The sequence below is a fragment of the Plecotus auritus genome, assembly GCF_963455305.1.
Source record: "Plecotus auritus genome assembly, chromosome: 2".
In the NCBI taxonomy this organism is placed as follows: domain Eukaryota; kingdom Metazoa; phylum Chordata; class Mammalia; order Chiroptera; family Vespertilionidae; genus Plecotus; species Plecotus auritus.
Window position 1 is genome coordinate 214,382,214 of NC_137771.1, and position 21,884 is coordinate 214,404,097.

A 21,884-nucleotide genomic window follows, 5' to 3' on the forward strand; every position below is an offset into this window, starting at 1 on the left:
GCCGGCAGCGGAGCCAGAGCTCCAGGCCGGCCCCCTCCTCCGCCCAGGGGCGTCCGTCCACGTGCGGAAGGCCGACGGGCTGAGCGCGCGTCCGCCACTCGCAGGCGTGCTCCCCGCAGCCCGATCGCCGCGGCCGCTCTAGCCGGAGGCATCGGGAACCGAACCCGCATCTCCGAGCTCCACTGCGGACGAATCCGGGGCTCGCGCGCCCAGAAAGCGGCCGGTGTGCGGCGCGGAGGGATACGCCTCGGCCGCGCCTCCCTCCCCTCCCCGCGCCCCCGCCCCCGCCGCCCTCCCCGCCCGGCTCTGCTGCCGCCGCGGCGGCCGCTGCTGGTGCTGCTGCTGCTGCTCCCGCCGCCGCCTGGATATAGTGCGGCAAGGAGCGGAGCTTGCAGTCACTTTGCGAGGAGGAGCGCGCGGGCTGCGGGCGGCTGGGGCACCCGGGAGTGGCGGCGGCTCTCGCGGAGGCGGCCGTGGCAGCGGAAGGGTCTCTCTCCAGGGCTGGACTTAATAACTTTGGAAGTGTCCGCCAGTGTCACGTCCTGAACATGAGCCTCCTCCTCTCCTTCTACCTGCTCGGGTTGCTTGTCAGTAGCGGGCAAGGTAGGAGTGTGGTGCTTTATTGCATTTACTTTCCCTCCCCCTTCCACCCAACCCGGAGAGGCAGAGGGAGGCACGAGAAGATGTAAATGAAAGAACTAAAGTTATAGTTATTTGTGGTGGTTGCTGTGATTTTCACTGCTGCTAACAATTGCATCTGTCTCTTAAATAAGAGGAAATGCAGAATTGGAGATGGGCATCCGAGAGCAGGAGATTGAGACAAACTGCTTTTTTTTTTTTTTTTTCTCTCCCCCCCCCCCCCTCTCTCTCCACCCTTGGGATCTTGGCTTTCTCTGGTTTCATTGTCAAAAATTGGATGAGTATGTTGGTGTGTATGAACAGGTAAATATCTGAGATTGCGGAAGGGAAGGGAACCAGGTTGTTTTACAGAAGCAGTGAAAACTATCAGAATTAAACTCGTTTGGGAAATATGTGTTCTGTGCAAGAAATGCAATTCTTAGACATCCTCCCCCCTTTCCCAAGACCCCAATTCCTGACTATGAAGTGAACGATGATGCCTTATTTCTGTTGGAAACTAAGAGATGAGAGAGGGGCCATGGATATTGTGTAAGAAAGCAAATGTATAAAACTAGGGATATGTTGCAGTCATTCATTTTAACCCTCCCCACCCCCTGTTAATACATCGAGGTTGGAAATTTTTGTAACATCAGATGGCTATTACACCTGAAGGGATTTTTAAAAAAGCTTATGGAGAACTGGTGGGAGCTTTTATTTCTTAAGAAAAAAAAAAAATGGATAGCATGCTAGAGTAACCTGAGAGATAATTTGTGGAAGCTACCTCTGCTTTTCTGAATAGAGGTAGATGTGAATTTATTTTGCTTTTTTTAAGGTAGTTCACATTCACACAAACCATATTTATAATAAATGGAGGCATTTTCAACTATCCAGACAAGTTTGGACATTTAATTGGGGACACAAAATGCTAAAATATGCATTGGTGGAAGTCTTTTTAAAAAAAAAAAAAAAAAAAAAAGAAAGAAAACAATACTGATTTTTGGTATGCTTGATAATTGCAGAGAACGTTATATTACTAGTGTAGCATGACATTCTTTTTTGAGGAAAAACAAATTACAAGACAAGTTAAAATATCTCCACTATATTCAATTTTAAGCATTTTTTAGCCTCTTCTGCATTGGTCATATGGTCCAGCAGGGGGTGGTAGAACTCCATTTTAATCCTAGAAATGGTTATTTCTGCTCTTCTACACGCACTGGTCCTTCTATCATTCTTCAGCAAGGTTTGACATTTTGGATATGAAACCTTCCTTTCTCTGCCCTTCTCCTCCCTAAAGCTATAGTGTTGGTTGATGAAACATGAATGGATGCAGATTCTGTATTCAGAATGCAAACACTGGATGTTGCTATAGTTTGTAAAGTGTCTTAGTAAGATGCTGCTCATTTCCCCTTAATAATACAGAGTATGAAAAATCTCAGTCATAGCAAAATTGCAGATATATCCATCTGAAGATAATATTATCCCAATTGATTCTATCCAGACACTGTTAAAGGAAAAAATCAACATATACTTTATACCCTGTATATATGCTGCTTTAATTTTAGGAGAGCTGCTGATTGTGTTTAACTGTTCATTTATAATATAGACAGGTATTTCTGAATACTAAGAAGCAGTCCCTGAAAATTGTAGTTAAAATTCCATCGCAATTAACCAAGTGTAGATGGTGTAGAACAAGATGGGGGCATGATAAGAAGCAAGTTTATGCAGACTTATGATTTCATTGTCACTGATTTGGAGAAGAAAAATGTCTCAGTTGTGGAGTCTGTGAGTTTATCAATGTAGACATTAAGTGTGTTGGAATTTGGGGAATACAAGGGAAATCTAGGAATGTTTAGCACACACAGGCACATACTTTGAGCCTGGAGAGGTAACATATATCTGAAATTGTGATTCCCACAATTTATAATTCAGAATGCAGGGTCATGATAAAAAGGAGCTCTAAGACTGAAGTCTGCCTGAAGGGGAGCCCATATTCACTGTAATAAAACAGGGGATGAGGACAGCATCGTTCTACAGATCTCTCTATCTAGTACAATTTAATAAATGCATGACACTCATAGAGGCATAGATGCACATCAGAGAGCCCTGGCTTTTGTGAAACGGAAACATGTAGTACTTCTGTGTCCTGCGTCCTAATGAAGTCAGAGATGCTTAGAAACAGCAAGCCTGATCCGGGAGTCCAATCCCTCTCTGCTAGGGTTTTGTTCTCCAATTAAGGATATAGCAGCAAGTATCAGACACACCACTGGGAGCAGTTTTTTAAAAAACGAATCTAGTGCAACTCATAATTTTGTTTATTCTTTTATAAAGGGGGCCATGGAAAAGCCTCCAGCCAGTGATCCCTGGGCTTGCCTTAGAAATACCGAAGTCCTAGCTTGCTGATTTATGTTTCCAACAATATACTTGCAGGGGATTTTATGAAGCATGATTGAAGCTATTGCTCTGGAAAGTGGTGTGCAGTTCGACTGGGGAAAGGCAACAATGATGTATTCCCTTTTAAGAAGTCAAAACGTTTTGAACGGCAGCAGTTGAATAGGAGAAAATGACAGAAATGAAAAACGGGCTAACTTAAGTGGATGCCAATACTATAATTAGCTAACACGGCCTAATAGTTCTATTTTCTAACTTTCAGCACAATGTTATTATTGTTCTACTGTAGCAAGAGCCTTTTCTATTGTAGCAGAAATGCTTCTCTAAAAGCCTGCCATTTCCACTGCAAGATTAATATCTAATGAAGTAAGGTTGGGATTAATTGTCAAGTCTGAATTTAATTGTCAATGGAAAGGTTCTATAATTCTAACTTCTGCAATTATGTTTTCTTTGTATTCAAAACTTGGTCACATCCTCTGTCATCATAAATCTCAAGTGATAACTTGAGTCTGTGGTCACATCACAATGTATTTGCTGTTTGGATCTATGTCAATTTAGATTCCCAAATGTGTTGTATTCCTGAAGCCTTTTTAAATTCTAAAATAAGTTCCTTCTTTTAAAAAAATATGATCCAAGTATGATTAAGGTCTATCACTGGATGTTCACATATACAAAATAGAAGCATTGTTGTGTGAAAATGTAAGGTAAAAACAGAGATATCCATCTTTCTTAGAGTCCAGTTCACCCATACATAGTCAGAATACTTACCTAAGCCAAAATCAGGGGCACGGGGACTGTGGGGGGGCAGGGGTGTGAATTGCCTAGTTAATAGCTTAAGTGTACAGGCATCTGCTTGTATACACTCTTTATAGGGAAGTGCTTTATGGTGAAGTCATCATTCATTAGAAAAGTGTACCTTCAAAAAATAAAGCATAGGTGTGTGGATGTCTACCAGTGTCAGGTCTACAGGAAGGTCTCCACAGACCTATCTTCTGTGCAGGGTGTTACCCATCCTTCTTCTATCTACCCTGGTCTCATTCTCTGGGGTAAACCTCCTTGTGCTAGGTGCCTACTGAATCAACTCCATATTCATTTGCACTTAGAGAAGATAGGCTGTGCCAATTAATGTCATTGTTATCAGCGAATAACCCAGAATGTTTCCGTCCACATTTTATGCCAAAGGAGTTAAGCAGGGCATTTGGTCACTTTAGTGATGTTGGAGCCCAGAGAGCAAGGAGGGAAGTTGGTGGGTCCCTGATGTCCAATGAGTCTTTTCAGTGGCACAGGGGCTACTGTTCTCCCAGAGGTAATGTCCTGTTAGACAGCAATCAGTGGAACAAAAGAACCTCATTCAGTACAAGAAGAAAGTCAAACTTCATATAATTTAGTAAAAAAAAAAAAAAAAAAAAAAAAAAAAAGGCTTTCCTTCAAACATAGAATTAGTTTGTGTTGGGACTGAGAAGGGACCTACCAGAGATTGAGGCTAGTAACCAAGCTGAAGAGTGTTATTTGTTTTCGTCTGTTTCCTTGGGAGGGAGCAATGCAGAGGAAAACAGGGTTGTCAACCTGAAGGTCCTGGCACTACTAGTCCTGCTGCTTTCTCTGGCTTTTGACATTTGGGAAATGATTTTAATTTGTCTGTTTTCAGGGTCATCTCTCATAGCAGTGAACTTTCAAGAGCATGAAGAAAGTGCTCGATAAGTGGTAGAGCCAGTTTGAATTGCTTTTGTTATTTGCGTCCAAAATAAAATTAATCCTCTGGGTGTTGGTGCATGCGAAATTAATTTAATAACTTTAATATCCTTGTAAAAGGAAAATCATTGTTTTTCAAGTTTTATTGACCTAGATTCTAAATTCCTTGTGCTCTTTATACTATCCCAATTATATTGAAGACGGGCCTATTTAAAAGATTATAAATTAGTTTTAATTTTCCAAATTATCTGATATGAGAGCACTTTAAGATGCAGCCAGTACTTTTATGCTTTTATTAAATGTAATATCCCTGAGCTTCAGAGAGCCAAGCTATCTTTAATTGTTCAGCAAATAAAAGTGCTTTATATGGAATTCTTTAAAATATTTTAATAACTTTTAACTATTTACAATTATAATAATAGTGCAGGTACCAAATAGCTATCAGTGTACCTTCCGCTCTCACGTATTCATTTGTACCACTATCAATAGTTAAAGAGAGACGATGGGGAATTATGAGAGTAGTTATGAGCATACCCATCAACAAACGGGAGTTTGAGGAATTTCAGGTCAATTGATCAAAATTATCTTGGCTGCATTTTGTTATTAAAACTAGTAGGGGAAGGGAAAGAACATTGTATTTGAAATCAGAAGACCTAGACCACTAAGAGTCTCTTGACTTTGAAGAAGCCACTTAAATTCTCAGAACAATTATTTGCTTATTTGAAAGTCTGATATAAATATATCTTCCCTGGTTGGTCTTGCTGTGAGGAGCAATTGTGATCATAGATATGTGTAGACATCTTACAAAATGTCAACCCCACTATGCCAGACACTATTTATATTTTTAGTATAATATGTATAAATCTGCCTGTGGTTTAAAAATATCTCCCATACTCATTTTTAAAAAATCATTATAAGCTAATCTGTGATTAGAAAAAAAACCTCGATAGGGTAGAGATAATGTAATTTATTGATAACGGATGATCATCCATTGTTTTCTCATTCATCAAATACTTTTTAAATGCCTGTAGTGTCTTACACACCTTATTAGGCAGCATTCCTAGAAATGGTTGTATTGGTTGTGTGATGAACAACTCTAGGGGGTGCCACTCATACTCATAGTGATAGAATGCATAATTATTGTCAGTTTTCCAGCAGATGGCAGTAAAGGGTCTTGAAGAAGGGGTTTCTTTTTGTATCTTGAGTCCCATCTATGGGCCAACAACCAATAGTCTTAGGATGGGTACACAATTCGTATAATCGACTTACTAAAGGTCAAATAGAAGAGTAAAAGGCTAATAACTAGAGCTTTGGTCTTTAAACTCTTAATTCAGGTCTCCAACACCAAACTTTTCAATTGGTTAAAAAAGATAATCTAACATTACTTCAGCTCAAAGTAATGATAATACTTAACTTCTGTGCCATTTTGTCGGTTAATCAATTCACAAATATTTATTCAGCCCTTGAAATAAGTATAATGCCACCATCTTATAACTGTACACACCACTTGTTCAAAGTGCTTCTAACCACCTTATAACTAATGATCATCAAGGGACTGTTAACTTTATTTTATGAATGAAAACATTGAGTTATAGAGGAATTATTTGATTTGTGTGTATCAGTTATAGTTAGTAGTTATCTGCAATTGGGATTAAATTTTTTCATTTCTAGTTCAATGCCTATGTTTTAATATATAGTGTATTTGTTTGAAATCAGCATGTGTGAGGGAATGGGTGGTACATAGATTTTAGCATTAATGGTTGAGAAGACAAAAAATATAAATTTATAAAACATAGCCAGGCTCTATAGTAAGTACTTTACATGTATTAACTAGCCTAATCAGTAAATGAACCTTCAAATTATTATCATATTACTCCCCATTTACACTTCAGGGCTATGAGATATAGAAAATTTAAATAACTGTCTAAAGTTGCACAGCAAAGGAACAAAGTTTTGAACGCAAGACATGTACAAAGACTTGCTTTTTAACCAGGACACTAACTTGCCACTCACTGAAGCAAGCAAGGTTTTAGCATGATGAGAAAATGGAGAAAAAAATCCAAGGAGGAAAAAAAATGAGTGAACAAGTAGGAAAGGCGGCCAGTGTTGAGAGGATAGTAATAATCCAAGTTAATTAAGTTAAGGGTTTGGAAAGGTGAGTTGTTGGTCTCAATTATGGGAATATTTGTGGAGGCAGAAAGGCCTTGAGGCCAAGCTAAGTTTGACTCTGCTGTGTAGATCTTTGGGATCCATTGTTTGGGCAGGAAAATAACATGATTAAAGTTTAGTTTTGTTTTGGTTTTAAAACTACTGGCCATGTGTGGGTGGGTCAGCGGGGCGGGGGGAGGGGCAGGGGGCGGAAGGAATGTGTGGACATGACACTTGTTTCTACAAAGGAATTAATGGATCTTAATAATACATTTGATTTGGGACATTGGGGAAAAGGCAGTACCGGAAATGTTAAGCCTATTCGATAAAAAGAATGGTGAGGTGGGGTGGGGGAGTGGGAAGAGAGCAACCAAAGAACTTATATGCATATATGCATAATGAAGGCCCAGACAATAGTGTGGTGAAGGTCGGGGTAGTGGTGGAGTGGGGTTTGGGAGGAAGGTGTCAATGGAGAAAAAAGAGGGGACATCTTTAATACTTTCCAAAAGAAAAGATAAACTAAAAAAAAAAAAAAAAAAAAAAAAAAAGAGTGGTTATATCTTAACAGAAATAGGGAAATAAAGAAAACCACTATTTTAGGTGATTTTTTTTTCTTTTTTTGTTTGTTTTTTTGCTCATTTTTAATTTTCTAAAATGCTAGTTTGAGATATTCATGAAAAATCTAGATAGAAATATCAGATTTTTGGCATTTCTTCAGAATTTTTCTTCATTTTTATTTAACTTCTGTGTTTATCTCATTTATCCATCCCTGATTGTACACTGTTATTATTTAGCATATGTCTTGGATTTTGGGTAAAATCACAGAAACATTTAGGTCAAATTTGCTTTCATTATATATTCTTCATTCATGTTTTGTGCTTAGCCATAGTTGGGTTTGTTTTCTATTTATTCCCGGACACTCAAAAACAAAACAAAACATGACAAAATAAAAAGGAACCGCCCCCTCAACAAACTAAACTAAAAGCAAAACCAAAATATGAATTTGATATTGAGTATATGGAGTTGAAAATTTTCTATTGGTGTTCAAGGGAACTCATATTTTTTAGGCCCTACTCTGTGTCAGGGAGCTATGCTGATCATTTTCACTCATCTCATTTAATCCTGATAAGATCTCATTTGATAGGTTGTGTTTTGAGATTGAGAGCATCTGATTTGCCTACAGGTATTATTAAGTATGTTCTGTTGCTGACTCCCAAATTTATAGCCAATGAACATCAAGTGCATTTAAGATATAATTCAGTCTTCCCTGCTTATGTATGCTTCTTTGATGCATATTACCTCATACATTATTGGTAAATAGGGGGACTATGCAGGAATATGGTTTCTTAAGCTCATTAATTTTTAAGTAATGTAGAGCAAGCTTTCTCACAATTACAGAGTACACCTTAGCAATCTATGAGGATGTTAAGAAATATATGAAAAATCAACTCAAATGCCTTTCCTTTAGTGCAAGTATTAGTTTGTTTAGTGGTTTTAAGACCCATCTTGATTTCTACTATTCTGTATCTGGTAACATTGAGAATGCAGCTGAAGAAACTGGCAGATCATTGTCTCCTGTGTTACAATGAGGTGTTATTTCCTTGTTTGATGTTTTTATTTTTTAAAAGCTACACCCTAGATCATAGTTTTCATTTTAAAGTGAGTGCCCTTCTGGCCTTGCATCTTGAAAGAGATGGAGAAGTTAGATACATATGCCTATAGAGATTTAACTGTTCTAGTATTTTAGTTCAGACTGTTATCTGGAGGTTGTGAATGTTCTCACCTCTCATCTTGTTTTTTTCCTATAAGCCATGGTGTTTTTTACTACACTTTTTTTTTTTTTTTTTTTTTTTACACATCAGTGTTTTTTTAGGGATGCAAATACGGTATTAGAACTGAAACACCTCCTGTAAAATAAACCAATGCAATATGACTAAGACCTATAAGAGAGTAAGTCCCAACTTAAGGAAAAAAGCGCATTTGTACTTTGTTCTCTGTATGCGAGTGTTTGGGGACAATTTTTCTATTATTGAAACTTGTCCATACCCAACCATTTTTCCAATAAGTATAATACTAGTCTTGCCGATTGCTTTTATGTTTATCTGTTTAATTTCTCTCTGAATATTATCACCAATCACAAATATTGAGCATGTTGCCTGACCAGAGCAGTTGCATTTTTATAACATAGTGATATCTTCGTGTCATCCATAAAAGAAATACTAAACATTGATTATGTGAAGGTTAAAATATATGCCAGGTACTTTGTCAAAGTACTGATCGATTATATTTACCTATTTTTTATTTTTAAAATTTAGTTATTTTGATAAAACACCTCTAATAGGAGTCCCATAATTATCCTGAAAGGTAGATGCCATTCCTGATTTAGAAATGAGGAAAATGAAACTCAAAGAGGAAGTAACTTTCTTAGGAAGGAAAATATAAAAAAGTAAAGGACCAAGACTTGGTATAAATATTTTATTCTAGATAAATCACATTTTCCTATTATGATGTCTCTGTTTTTACCTAAATATGTTTTACTCATACCTATGGAGCAATTCTCAAAAATAACTTTATGTCATTATTTTCCTCAAAGTTACCTTTGAACTGTGTTTATGGACACATTCAAATTTTAATTAGAGATATACCTTTCATTTGAATTATTTGAGACTGTTAAGATTTTTGCCTTTTATTCATTTGCACAATCCTTTCTCCACCTCATGCTTGTTAAACACTTTTGTGCCATTTCTAGTATTCGCACACTTCAACCCTGTGTCCACACAATCAGGCTGAGTCTCGGAATATCTCATCATTGAAGACATCTTGCTTTCTTTCAACAAATATACATTAATTGCCTCCTGCATAGCAGTCAGTATGCAAGGCACTGGAGTTCCAATCGATGACGGTAATATTCTGAATTCTGCTTGTCCAACTTCACTGTGCTGTGACCTTCCATGCGAACTCCATGAGAGCAAGAATGCCTTTCCATTCAATAGAATGTACTTGATTGGGGTGTTCACTGTAAATTCATATGTGTATTCCAGGAGCATAGTAGATATTTAGCAAATATGTGCTGAATACCTCAATATTAACCAGCGGGAGAAAACCAAAATGGCTGACCGTTTAAAAATATACAGGGTGTCCCAAAAGTATGTATATACACGTTAACAGCTGATAGCTCAATTTTGAAAATGAAATGTATTTTAATAAACACTGCCTTTATAATTATTCAAGGTGTGTGTGCATATTTTGGGGGGACACCCTATATTTACTCTGTACTTTGGGTAATATGTTGGTGTGCTGGATATAGACTATAAGTTGGTCTGAGAATGTCTTTTAAACATTTTGTTTGTATCAGTGCCATGCATGTGATAGGCCTTCAAAAATATATGAATATCTATAAAATAATCAAATCACAGTGATTATTTAATTGAATAGGAATAGCACAGGTGACCTCCCTTATCTCCTATACTGGAAAACAAATTAGGCTGGGAATAAAAAAACAAAACACTTTTAAATCTTGCTGTCAGATTTGCTGTTTGGAAGCCTTATCCAAGGCATAGGATATGGTTACATAGTTGAGGTTTCAAAGTCTTCAATGTATCGTGATAAATGAGGGCGATATACTGATAATAGTATAATTAAACAGATTAGATTTTATAATATGACAATAGAGCAAGTATTTAAAATCCTCAAAATTAAGATAATCCTGTGGTTAATTAAAAGTTGATTATTCAATCAATGATTATTGGAAGTTCTAAACTGTATGAATAGAGAAATAAGTAAGAGTTATTTTACCTTATTTTTTCATAGGTACTTGGATTTTGTCTTTTTTTTTTTTTTTTTAGTAAAATTCAATTTAACTGAAAACATTCTCTCTTGCCTGGTAGCTGTGTTTTGTCATGATTTGATGATGTTATCTAGGTCTGACTTCAGTGATAAAAGCATTTAATTGGACAGCATACATTTTTAGATAATCCAGAATATCTTTATCATGTATTTATTTGCCTGCCTACCATTATTCCACTAATGTTACCATTATAGTGAATGTCACTTTTAACTTGAAGCAGTTTGCAATTAAAGATATTACTACTGCTTCTGATTCATCCATTTTAACTTTCATTTTCCCCCTCAAATTTCACGTAATTTGTAATCACTTTAATTGGTTATCTACGTGAGTCATTCTATTTCAAAGCCCCCTCATAAGCCTCCTGCTAATGCATTTTACCTCTGTAGAGACTGCCTGTGGCCTGCAATTTAGAAACAAAACTCAACATAGGTTATTAAATGATATTATGCCATCCTCTATGCTCTCCTGAAAACTTTCACGGCCGTATTTCAATATGAAATACTCAACTTTAGTATTCTCATCACATTAAAATAACAGCTAGTACAGAATTCTGAGCAATTATGACATACCCTAAGTTGCTAATGTATTTCTCTTTCAAGTGCCTGTTCCATTTCTATTGTAATGAAGCATTTTATTAAAAATACCCTCCTTTCTACACTGTGCATTAATACAGAGATTGTTTGGTGAATCAGGGTGACTTCTTTAAGCAGATTATAGTTTTTCTTGCTAGGAAAAATCAAAGGATTAAACTTCTTGACTATGGTGGAAGAGGGGACCTATTTACTCGTTAACTTTTCCTGTTTGTCTGCTTCTCACTCCCAATCCTCATTTAGAAGTCTCATGTCTCAGGTGATGTAGGTGACTGTGGATGTGTGATTGGGAGCACAGAAGTTGCCATAACAAGTGTGAAGTGTCTTACTAATTGTGACTCCAAAGAGGGCTAATTGTGACTCTGAAACACATTTCCCTGAGCAGAAATGCCTGCAGGAAACTGAGACTGCCAAAGGAAAGCAAAACTAGGTAAAGATCAGTCATTCTTTTGTTGCAGGGAGGATAATTCATCAGCTCAAAGGAAATGAGGAAGTATGTGTGGGGGTCAATGTGGGTGGTGGGATAAAGTGTTACACAGTTATGTGCATTCAAAGGGAGAAGGCGATGCCCAACAGAACAGAATGATTTGATTAGGCAACCTCATTTCCTCCATAAACAGTGTCTGTTTATATGTATTTGATGAATTAATTGAATGAATGGAGTGTCCAAGATCAACAAAGACAGACACTAGTTAAAGTGGTAAGAACATATATTTTTTTTTTCTTGATTTCTGAGAGGTAGGGAGAGGGAGAGAGAGAAATAGAAGCATCAATGATGAGAGAATCACTGATCGGTTGCCTTCTGCACGCTCCCTGCCCCCCTACTGGGGATCTAGCAGGCAACACCAGGGCATGTGCTCTCACCAGCAATGGAACCCTGACCTCCTGGTTAATAGGTCGACATTCAACCACTGAGACACGCCATGGTAAGGACAGCTTTTAATCAGTAAGATACTATATTAGGAATTTAGTATATTATATTCAATAGGGTCAAGAGCCTTTGGGAAATAAACTCAACTTCGATTTGTACAGACATGACTGGTGACTGGGCCTTTTAAAGAAAGGAATGGGGGAGTAGGGAGAGGGTGAGTGGGATCTCAATAGCGTCAGGGAAGTGAAAAATGACAAAAACCAGAAATGGGGGCAGTGGGTTCATGTGACACCCATCGGCATCTGTTAATGGGTGCTTGTCAAAGTCAGGTCCCTGTCCTCCCACAGAGGCGGGCTGTAGCGTCCTAGCTTCAGGTGCTGACCGGAAGAAACAACAACACTTCTGGTAGCCTTGAGTTTTTTCAGGTAGGCACTTCAAAGGGGGTTAGAGTCATCCGAGGGATGCACCCTTGAGGTGTTCAAAATGATGTTAGTGTTTTGTCCAAATCTTTAGAGGCCGAGGTGGAGGCCTAGCTGAGAAGAGGGCTCAGTGGGGTCGGCTAGTTTAGAGGGAGAGGATCTTTGTCAGATGAAAATGCCAGTCACCCTGCAGGCTCTTTCATATAGGTCACCTCATTTTTAAATTCACAACATAGATAGGAGTTCTGAACTCTTACATTACAGATGAAGAATCTGAAATTCATAAAAATTAAGTAGCATCTAATAAGTAAATGACTTGAGATGCAAAATCAGTTCATATTTGTTTCTAACATTTTTTTTTCCATTCCATTGACTAAAACATGGTTTCTTTGAAGTAGTAAGGGATTGCTAAACAAAGAAAAAGTGTCAGGAGTAGCTGCAGTTTCAGATTTTTACCATTCTTTCTGGCCATTTCTTTTGAATGACCAAACTTTAGGTGAGTGACTACCAATTAGTAAAGGAGTAAATCTTTTAGGGACTTAAAAGATTAATGAGCATGGAGAAGTAAGAAGGATTTAGAGACAGGAGTTCAGAGTGGTTGCAAGGTGGGGGAGTTTGATGGTTCAGGGCAGTATAATTCATTAAGGACTATATAACATTAATATTTAAATATAAGCTATATATTTTAAATGGCTTTTCTCATGTGAAACACTATAATTATTAATAATTCAATAAGTCATCCATTTGTGCTTATTTTCTGAATACTTTCATAATGAAATTATATCTGTGTAGGACACTGTTAGGGACAAATAAGAGAAACACACACTGAAAATGGCCTAAAAATAAAAATATATTACAACATGAGAGACGCCGCCAGGAAGTAGATTTGGATTTCATGTTTCTCCTCAGTTTTGGCTGTGTTTTCCTGACAGCATGGAAGAAGCATGGCTGCAATAAGTCTATGTATCACATCCTTATGCAATAAGATCTGAAGTTAGGAAAGATAAACATTTCTTTTTCTGGCCTCATTTTAATAATAAAGGGGGGGAAATCCCTCTAATTCATCCAGCAGACTTCCCTCAATTTTCATTGGCTAGAATTGTTTCATATGAACCCCCCCTAAACCAATCTTTTGTGAGGATGACATTATGGTCATTCTCTTTGACTAATCAACTCTTTTCTGGTGCTGAGGTGGAGATTAACCAATAAAATTGATTTGATTGGCCAATAAAATTGATTGGCCAATAAAATTCAGTGTTTATGTCCAGCCAGTGTGGCGCAGTGGCCCAGCATTGACCTATAAACCAGGAGGTCATGGTTCGATTCCCCAGTTGGGTACATGCCCGGGTTAAGGGCTTGATCTCCAGCAGGGGCCATGCAGGAGGCAGCCAATCAATGATTCTCTCTCATCATTGATGTTTCTCTTTCTCTCTCCTTTTCCCTTCCTCTCTGAAATCAATAAAACATATTTTTTTAAAAATCCAGTGTTCCTTATTAAGGAAGAATTGGGGGGGGGGGTGGAGAATAAATATGTGGTAGGTAGTCAAATGTGGCTGCCACAGGCATGTTGAATGGGCCCATTTTGACAAAGTATATAAACACTATCAAAAGTCAGTATTTATGAAGCACTTAGGGATACCATATTTACAGGCTTTGTGTGTATGACCTGTTTCATCCTTCAAAGTTCCTTATGAGCTTGATGCTGTTTTATAGAAGGGGATACAAAGAGATTTTGAAGTGTTTAAATGACTCGTCACAGTCCCAAAGCTGCTCAGTGGCAGAGGTGGGATTGGAACCCAGGCTGGCTGGCTGGCCACAGTCATCTTTCCCTGTCAAGTCACCATCAAAGAAAACAGCACTGTGCATTGTTTGTTACATGTGAGAATGGTAGGTGAGGATACTAACTTCCTTTGTAAACAGGCCACGTCTTGGCCAGTCTCCTAAGAAATACTTGATTTTTTAATGTTATATTTATTCAGCTTTTACTGTCTTTTTAAAAAACATAAATAACCAATTAAGAGATGGAGAGATAAAGCAATTTACCTTTACCTGAGGTCCCATATTTATGAAGTATCCAACATGGGATTTGCACGAAGGCTTATTTTGAATGTGAAGGCCTGCATGCCCCCCACTCTACAATATTTGAGGACTGTAGTGAAGGTATGGCAGGGGTAGGGAAAAGATTTGGAGGAAAACAAATTGTGTAAACCTAACAAGCCCTCCAGAAGCTTATAATGTAAATGTAGCTAACCTTTTAAAGGAAATATATTTAATTGCCTTTATTTATTTATTTATTTTCCAAATTAGACAGGGGAATAATGTTCTCAAGTTTAAGGAGGCCAAGAAAAATATTTATTTGATTTCTAGGAGAGTTGGATGAAAAATAGAAATGGTCGTTCGGGTATTCTTTAGAGGGAGAAGCTGAAATGAAAAACAAGGAATATTGATTTGAAATTGACTGCTGAGACAGGTTAAATATTGAAATGCGGCAGACTCACTAATCAGGGATCTAATCTAATGCATGCCTAGACCAAGAGGTGAATTACACCAGTTACTCACCTCTGGATGGTTTCTTCCTGAGACTCCACAGTAAATTAAAAGTCAGGATGGAGATTGAGGTCCCCAGGGTATAAAACTGTGTGCTTACTCTGTAATTACTGTTTCAGATAGCCATTCTATTCGGTTTTTGTGTGTTTTTTATAAATGCCAGTTACTCTCATTAACATTGTGCATTTTTCGAATGGTCAAATACATAAACATATATATTTACTAGTGTGTGTAGAAGTGTGTGTGTATATATAACACATATGTAGATGCATATGAAAACTTTAGAAAGCCTTTCCATCATTCCATGTTGTGTCAAAATGTTTGCTACATTTGTTTCACTAGTGCTGAAATTTATGAATATTTTAAGTCTACTTGTTCTTTGCTGCTTTTTTTCCTCTAAGAATAAAATGTGCTCCATGATAAAACATTGGACTTATTATTCACACTTTGCATCACTGCAGACTAATTAGCCAGTGTTTAATTTCTCAAGACTATAAAACAATATCTGTTGTCTCTCTGTTACACAAAAGGAACAGCTAAACAGCTCTCCCACCTTATTTTTTAAACAAACTCCCAGTACGCAAGCATTCATAATTTATGATATTTTCCATCAAAATGTATTCTCTGAACATAGATAAAATCAACATTTGGAACAGGGTTGCTTTGGTTCCAGCTCAGGGGCCGTGATTGAAATGCATGCACAGGCTTGATTCTTTATTTTCATTTTCTCCAATTTGTAACTGAAGAGATGAAGGCTGCTAAGTATCTAACGGTGTTTGTTAGACTGTTTTGCATTGCACGGCACAACTTGAGTTATACCATTTCTTGTTTAAAAGCTGCTGAACAAATTGCCTCACATATTTGTAATACACCATAAGGATAGGATCACCACATTGTAGCTACAGATTCTCTTGTATCTCCGTGGTTGATTGCCATGTCTTTTTTGAGGATTACTAAGTAGATAATCTGCTTCTGTTTCTGAGGACAGAGAAAAAATTCATTTGTGTAAAGAGCTTTTGTGAGACATGTTGGAGAATGTTTTCCACATGAAGCTTTGCCATGTTTGCAGGTATTTATGACAACTGAGTTTATTTATGTGTGGCAAAGTGAGAGTGTCCAAACAGGACAGTTTCTGCTAACTCTGTCATCAACTAACTTATGGTCTTAGGGAAATAAAAATTGATTTGAGAGGAGCTTTCCTTTTTCTAGAAATGGTATTGAATGGTCTCATTTCTTAAGGTTTCTTTGTTTTCTTTTTCTTAGTCCCTATGGTTTGGTGACACCAGTCAAAATTGTTTCTCAAGTCTTCAGAATTCACATCACGTGGCCGGTTGGATACTGAATGGATTCCTGCCAGCACATGGCAGTTCCAGGCTCTGAGGCCGGTGGCTGCTTAGTGCTGGGGAGAACTAAGTTGGTAGTGGTTTCCTGGTAATAAATTTGGATTCTGCAGCCCAAATGATATCTTCAGCAAATAATTCAACATCTGTTTTATTTCCAACATTATTTCACACTAAGTGAAGCCCAGATTTCTGTTTATAAACTAAATATCTAAATATCTTTACATTCCCTTTAGCATCAAAGCAAATTTTTGGATAACTTTACTTGCAAAAATTTTTATTTTTGTTTGTGGGCATGTAAACATTTTGAGTCGACAGAATAGTCTTCCATGCCAGGGGCTGTGTGATGCTATAGAGCACTGTCTGAAATCAGGCAGATTTCATTTCAAATCCTGCTCACACACTTGCTACACACACACACACACACACACACACACACACACACACACACACATTAGAGGCCCAGTGCCCGGATTCCAGATTCATGCACAGGTGGGGTCCCTTGGTTTGGCCTGTGGGGATCGGGCCAAAACTGGCTCTCTGACATCCCCCAAGGGGTCCCAGATTGCGAGAGGGCAGTTCTCGGGTGATGCACCCCAGAATCAGGCTTCCCCCTCTCTGGTTCTGGGTGGGTCACCCGAGAACCCCGTGGCCAAGTTACCACAGCTCAGCAGCTCCTGCATTGAGCGTCTCTGCCCCCTGGTGGTCAGTGCATGTCATAGCTACTGGCCGGTCGGCCGGTCACTTAGGCATATATACTAGTATATACTAATAAATGGTAATATGGATATTGGTCAGGACACCCTCACAGTAACAACCGAACAGCAGGCTGCATGGGGCGACAAGGCCGACAAGGGGGTTAGTGAGGGAAGACCAAACGACTGAACAGCAGGCTGCATGGGGTGACCAGGTCGGCAGTAGGGGCAGTGAGGGGTGCCAGCAGGGGAGGCATTTGGGGGTGACCATGCCGGTGGGGGGGGACAGTTGGCGGTGATCAGGCTGGCAGGCAGAAGTGGTTAGGGGTGCTCAGGCAGGCAGGCAGGTGAGCAGTTAGGAGCCAGCGGTCCCAGATTCTGAGAGGATGCCTGACTGGCGGTTTAGGCCTGATCCCGGGGATCGGGCCTAAACCGGTAGTTGGACATCCCCCAAGGGGTCCCGGATTGAAGAGTGTGCAGGCTGGGCTGAGGGGACCCCCCCATGCACAAATGTTGTGTACCAGACCTCTAGCATATATATACAGAGAAGAAGGGAGGGGGAGAGAGAAATAAAAACACCAGTGATGAGAGAGAATCATTGATTGGCTGCCTCCTGCCTGCCCCCCTCCACTGGGGATCAAGCCTGCAACCCGGGAATGTGCCCTGACCAGGAATCGAATCGTGACTTCCTGGTTCATAGGTTGATGCTCAACCACTGAGCCATGCTGGCTGGGCCACACTTGCTATCTTGAACAAGTGGTTCACTTCTCTATTCCTTGGTATTCTTTTCTGTAAAATGGGAATAACAGTAGTGCTACTTACATAGTAAATGTTCAAATAATATGTCATCATCTGTAATATTACTGTAAAGCCAAGTTATAATTATACAATTTTTTAATAATTTATTAACCAGGCTTCCTTGAGAGGCTTGCAAAGAGCATTTGGCTTCATGAAAAACAATGCTCTGGTAAGATGTCAGAATGCTCATTCTGAGGCAGTTATTAGTTTTGGAAAGCTATCACTGCACTGCTGATTGCATTCTGTTGAGTTTCCCCACCCTTTGCCAAGGGCAGATGGCAGCTGGTAAGTTTGGCATTTTGGGCCTTTGTGGAATCTAGGCTCCCTGCTTTTCTGAATTACATGTTTGCCATCATTAGCATCATGGTGCAGGGCTTCTCAGAGGGGCAGAATGAGGAATGAGGTGTAATTACTCAGTTTATTACTTAACCAACGCAGAACTGTTTAACTCCTGAAATCAGTGCAAAGTTCAGTCTCCCTTTCAAGGGCTCCCCTCCTCCTTCCCCGACTCTACTCAGCTTACCTGTTTTCTTCTCCAATCTCTTTCATCCTTAACTCAAATGTACATCATGTATAATAATCACTAATTACTCAATTTTCTCTCCTCTTGAGTATTTCTATTTCTTTCTGACATATCTACACATTGAGTATTTATCACCTTGCCCCTCTCCAAACCTTGCTGCCTGTGACTTTGACCCCGTGAACGGAGCCAGCCACCCTTTGACAGGGACTGCAAGAGTGGAGAACCAAGAAGTCATGATGAGTTTTGATTTCCAAACAGCTCTTGTAACCCAGCCAGCATGGCTCAGTGGTTGAGCATCGACCTATTAACCAGGAGGTCAGTGTTCAGTTCCCTGTTAGGGCACATGTCTGGGTTTTGGGCTCGATCCCCAGTGTAGGGCATGCAGGAGGAAACAGATCAATGATTTTATCTCATCATTGATGTTTCTGTCTCTCTCTCCCTCTGCCTTCCTCTTTGAAATCAATAAAAATGTATTTAAAAAAAAACAAAAAACAGCACTTGTAAATAGAGTATCGAGAATGGTTAGTCTTGAATGCTAGGATTTTAGCATCAAAATCCTGGCACTGGAAAGAAAGGAGTATCTTCATAACAAGTGTCTTCTTCAATATCAGTAACTAATGACTCACATTAAAGAGTTACTAAAATAGGCTCCATGGGGAAAAAAGAATGTATCTGCTGTAAATATAGTTTACCATTCCCTACAAATGGAAGAATGCACCTCATTGTTGGGAAAGATGAAAACAGAAGGCTGTCAACTGTGTCTCTTACATGGTTACCTTTTCCTCCCTTGTGTTGTAATCATGGGCAGGATCCAGAAGACAATTGACAAGCCTGCCCTGCCATCCGTACCACCCTAATCTCTACTACCACCATCTTGGAAACATTCTAGAGCAAGATAGATTTTATCTTTGTTTCCCAGCTGTAAGCCCAAGGGCACCAGAATGACTGATTATATAAGGGAACAGAATAAGGAAGTCTCATTGGCCACAGAGGACCCAAGTTGTGCTCGTCCCCTGTCATCACTGACTCTGATGTAATGTGGAAAGATTTAGAAAGTGCTCCTATAACCCCTTTATTATGATGTAGATATTATAGGAGAATAAATTGTCACTGAACTGCATTGGGGGTGTGTGTGTTTCCAAGATCACCAATGCTTCAACCAGGAAAACCAGTAGCGTATGGGGGTAACACCACCAGCCAGGTCATGAGGGAGGGACTGCTAATCCTCTAAGTATAACGAGAGCCAATGGGCGCCAAGGTGGTGTTTGGGAACCACTGTGCATTGATTAAGCTATGGAAATAGACCATAGGGAATGCCAGTGTTGGAGGAGCTCATCAGAGGACATGACCACCAGTAGCTCATCAGAGGACATGACCACCAGTTGACCTACAAGCTGGACTCTAGCAATAAGAAGCTTCATATCCCCTCCCCTGTGCTTAGAATGTGTCCTCTTCCCACCATTGCTATGTGGGAACTGTTTTCAAGGACAGAGCCTTGAGAGACTAAAGTGTTGTTAAGAAAGTAGGAGAAGTCAACCATCATACAAATGTATGTGATATTAAATAAAATATTCCAAAATATTTAATTTACCTAAATATGTGAAGATGTATAGTCTGCAAATGCAAAAATTTATTTGTAGTTGCACTGTGAAAAAGATAGCCTATATAATAAAAGGTTAATATGCAAATCAACTGAACAGTGGAAGGATCGGTCGCTATGATGCGCATTGACCACCAGGGGGCAGACGCTCAATGTAGGAGCTGCCCCCTGGTGGTCAGTGCGCCAGAAGCTGAGCTCACAGCTGGTGAGTGCAGTGGTGGTGGTAGGAGCCTCTCCCACCTCCACAACAGCACTAAGGATGTCTGACTGATGGCTTAGGCCTGCTCCGGAGCGGGCCTAAGCTTTCAGTCGGAAATCCCCCAAGGGGTCCTGAACTGCGAGAGGGCGCAGGCCAGGCTGAGGGACACCCCCCTCCCTAGTGCACGAATTTCATGCACCGCGTCTCTAATATATATATATATATATATATATATATATATATATATGTATATATATACACACACACACACACACACACACACACACAAAATAAGAAAATGAAAACCAGGCAAAATAATGACATGAAATATAAACTAATTATGTTGCTCCATTTAAAGTTATATTTAACTTAGAGTTTTCTGGGAAAAGAGGAAAAATAAAGAAGGGATATATAATTTTTATTATGAAGTGAGGAAACCATAGTTTTTATCCAGAAGGAATATTAAATTAATTTATTGCTTGGCTGTTTAATTCAGAAAATGATAAACAGCTAATGATGACTTGCATTCTAATTTTATGAAGATCCAAAAATTTTTTAATAGTGTTGGTTCATATACCATACAAGGCAAGAGTCTAAAACAGTGATTTTTAACTGGTGTTCTGCAAGAATTTTTAAAACATGCAATACCTGATTATTTAGTTAGGGGTAATGATCTCTTTTCCCTTGGATTGCCAAATAAAAAAATGACAACAGCCAATACAGCCATAGCCATCCTGTGTTAATGAATCCAAATGACGCTTAATTTTTTTGTCAAATTGGCAACATTTATAATTTATTTTTTGATGTGCTTCGAATTTTAGTAATTAGCTTATGTGTGTCATGAGATTAAAAAGTGTTTGAGAATTGTTGATCTAGAACAGCCGTGGGCAAACTACGGCCCGCGGGCCAGATCCAGCCCGTTCGGCTCTTCTATCCGGCCCGCGGAGCCGAAAGAGCGGAGGGTTCTCTTGCTCTCCCCTCCGCTCCTTTACTTTGAATTTATATTAGTTCACACAAACACTCCATCCATGCTTTTGTTCCAGCCCTCCGGTCCAGTTTAAGAACTCATTGTGGCCCTCGAGTCAAAAAGTTTGCCCACCCCTGATCTAGAACATAGCAGGTTGTATTAATCTAGAATATATTTATTTATATTTATATATCTATAAATCAAAGAGATACATTGTTATTTAGTGTTTATTGTTTAGTTTATTGTTTAGTTTAGATATTTCAGTCATATTAGATTTTTTACCTTATAGTAAGATGTTAAACTGTAATTTAAAGTGATAAATAATAAAAAAAGTTTACAAATGTATCTTTGAGGGTTTCAGCTTCATTTTCATCACTAATTTCTATTTGTCAAATCTTTGCTTTGCATAGCCATTGAATTAATGAATAATAAAAAGATTTATAAGTCCTGGATCATTTTCTCAACAGATTTACCATCTAGCATCAGTAATAATACACTTATTCCCAAAGCAAGAACACAAAGAAGTATATGATATTTCCATATAAGTGACAAAATGTGGTATCAGCCTGTGAATGAAATTTGATTGTATGAGTGTGCACCAAGTGCTGAGAATTCCATTGAAATCACACAGTGAAATTGAGT

General features: G+C 38.8%; 1 protein-coding gene across 2 annotated transcripts in view; it reads left to right on the forward strand.

Annotated features, from left to right (window-relative positions):
• The first annotated feature begins 308 nt into the window (after positions 1-308).
• Positions 309-21,884, forward strand: part of NCAM2 (neural cell adhesion molecule 2) — a 417,403-nt gene continuing 395,827 nt past the window's right edge. For both annotated transcript variants that reach the window (XM_080656219.1, XM_080656220.1), the window contains exon 1: positions 309-603. In XM_080656219.1, the coding sequence (XP_080512345.1) occupies positions 549-603 (55 nt within the window). In that variant the 5' untranslated portion in view covers positions 309-548. The remainder of the gene's footprint in view (positions 604-21,884) is intronic.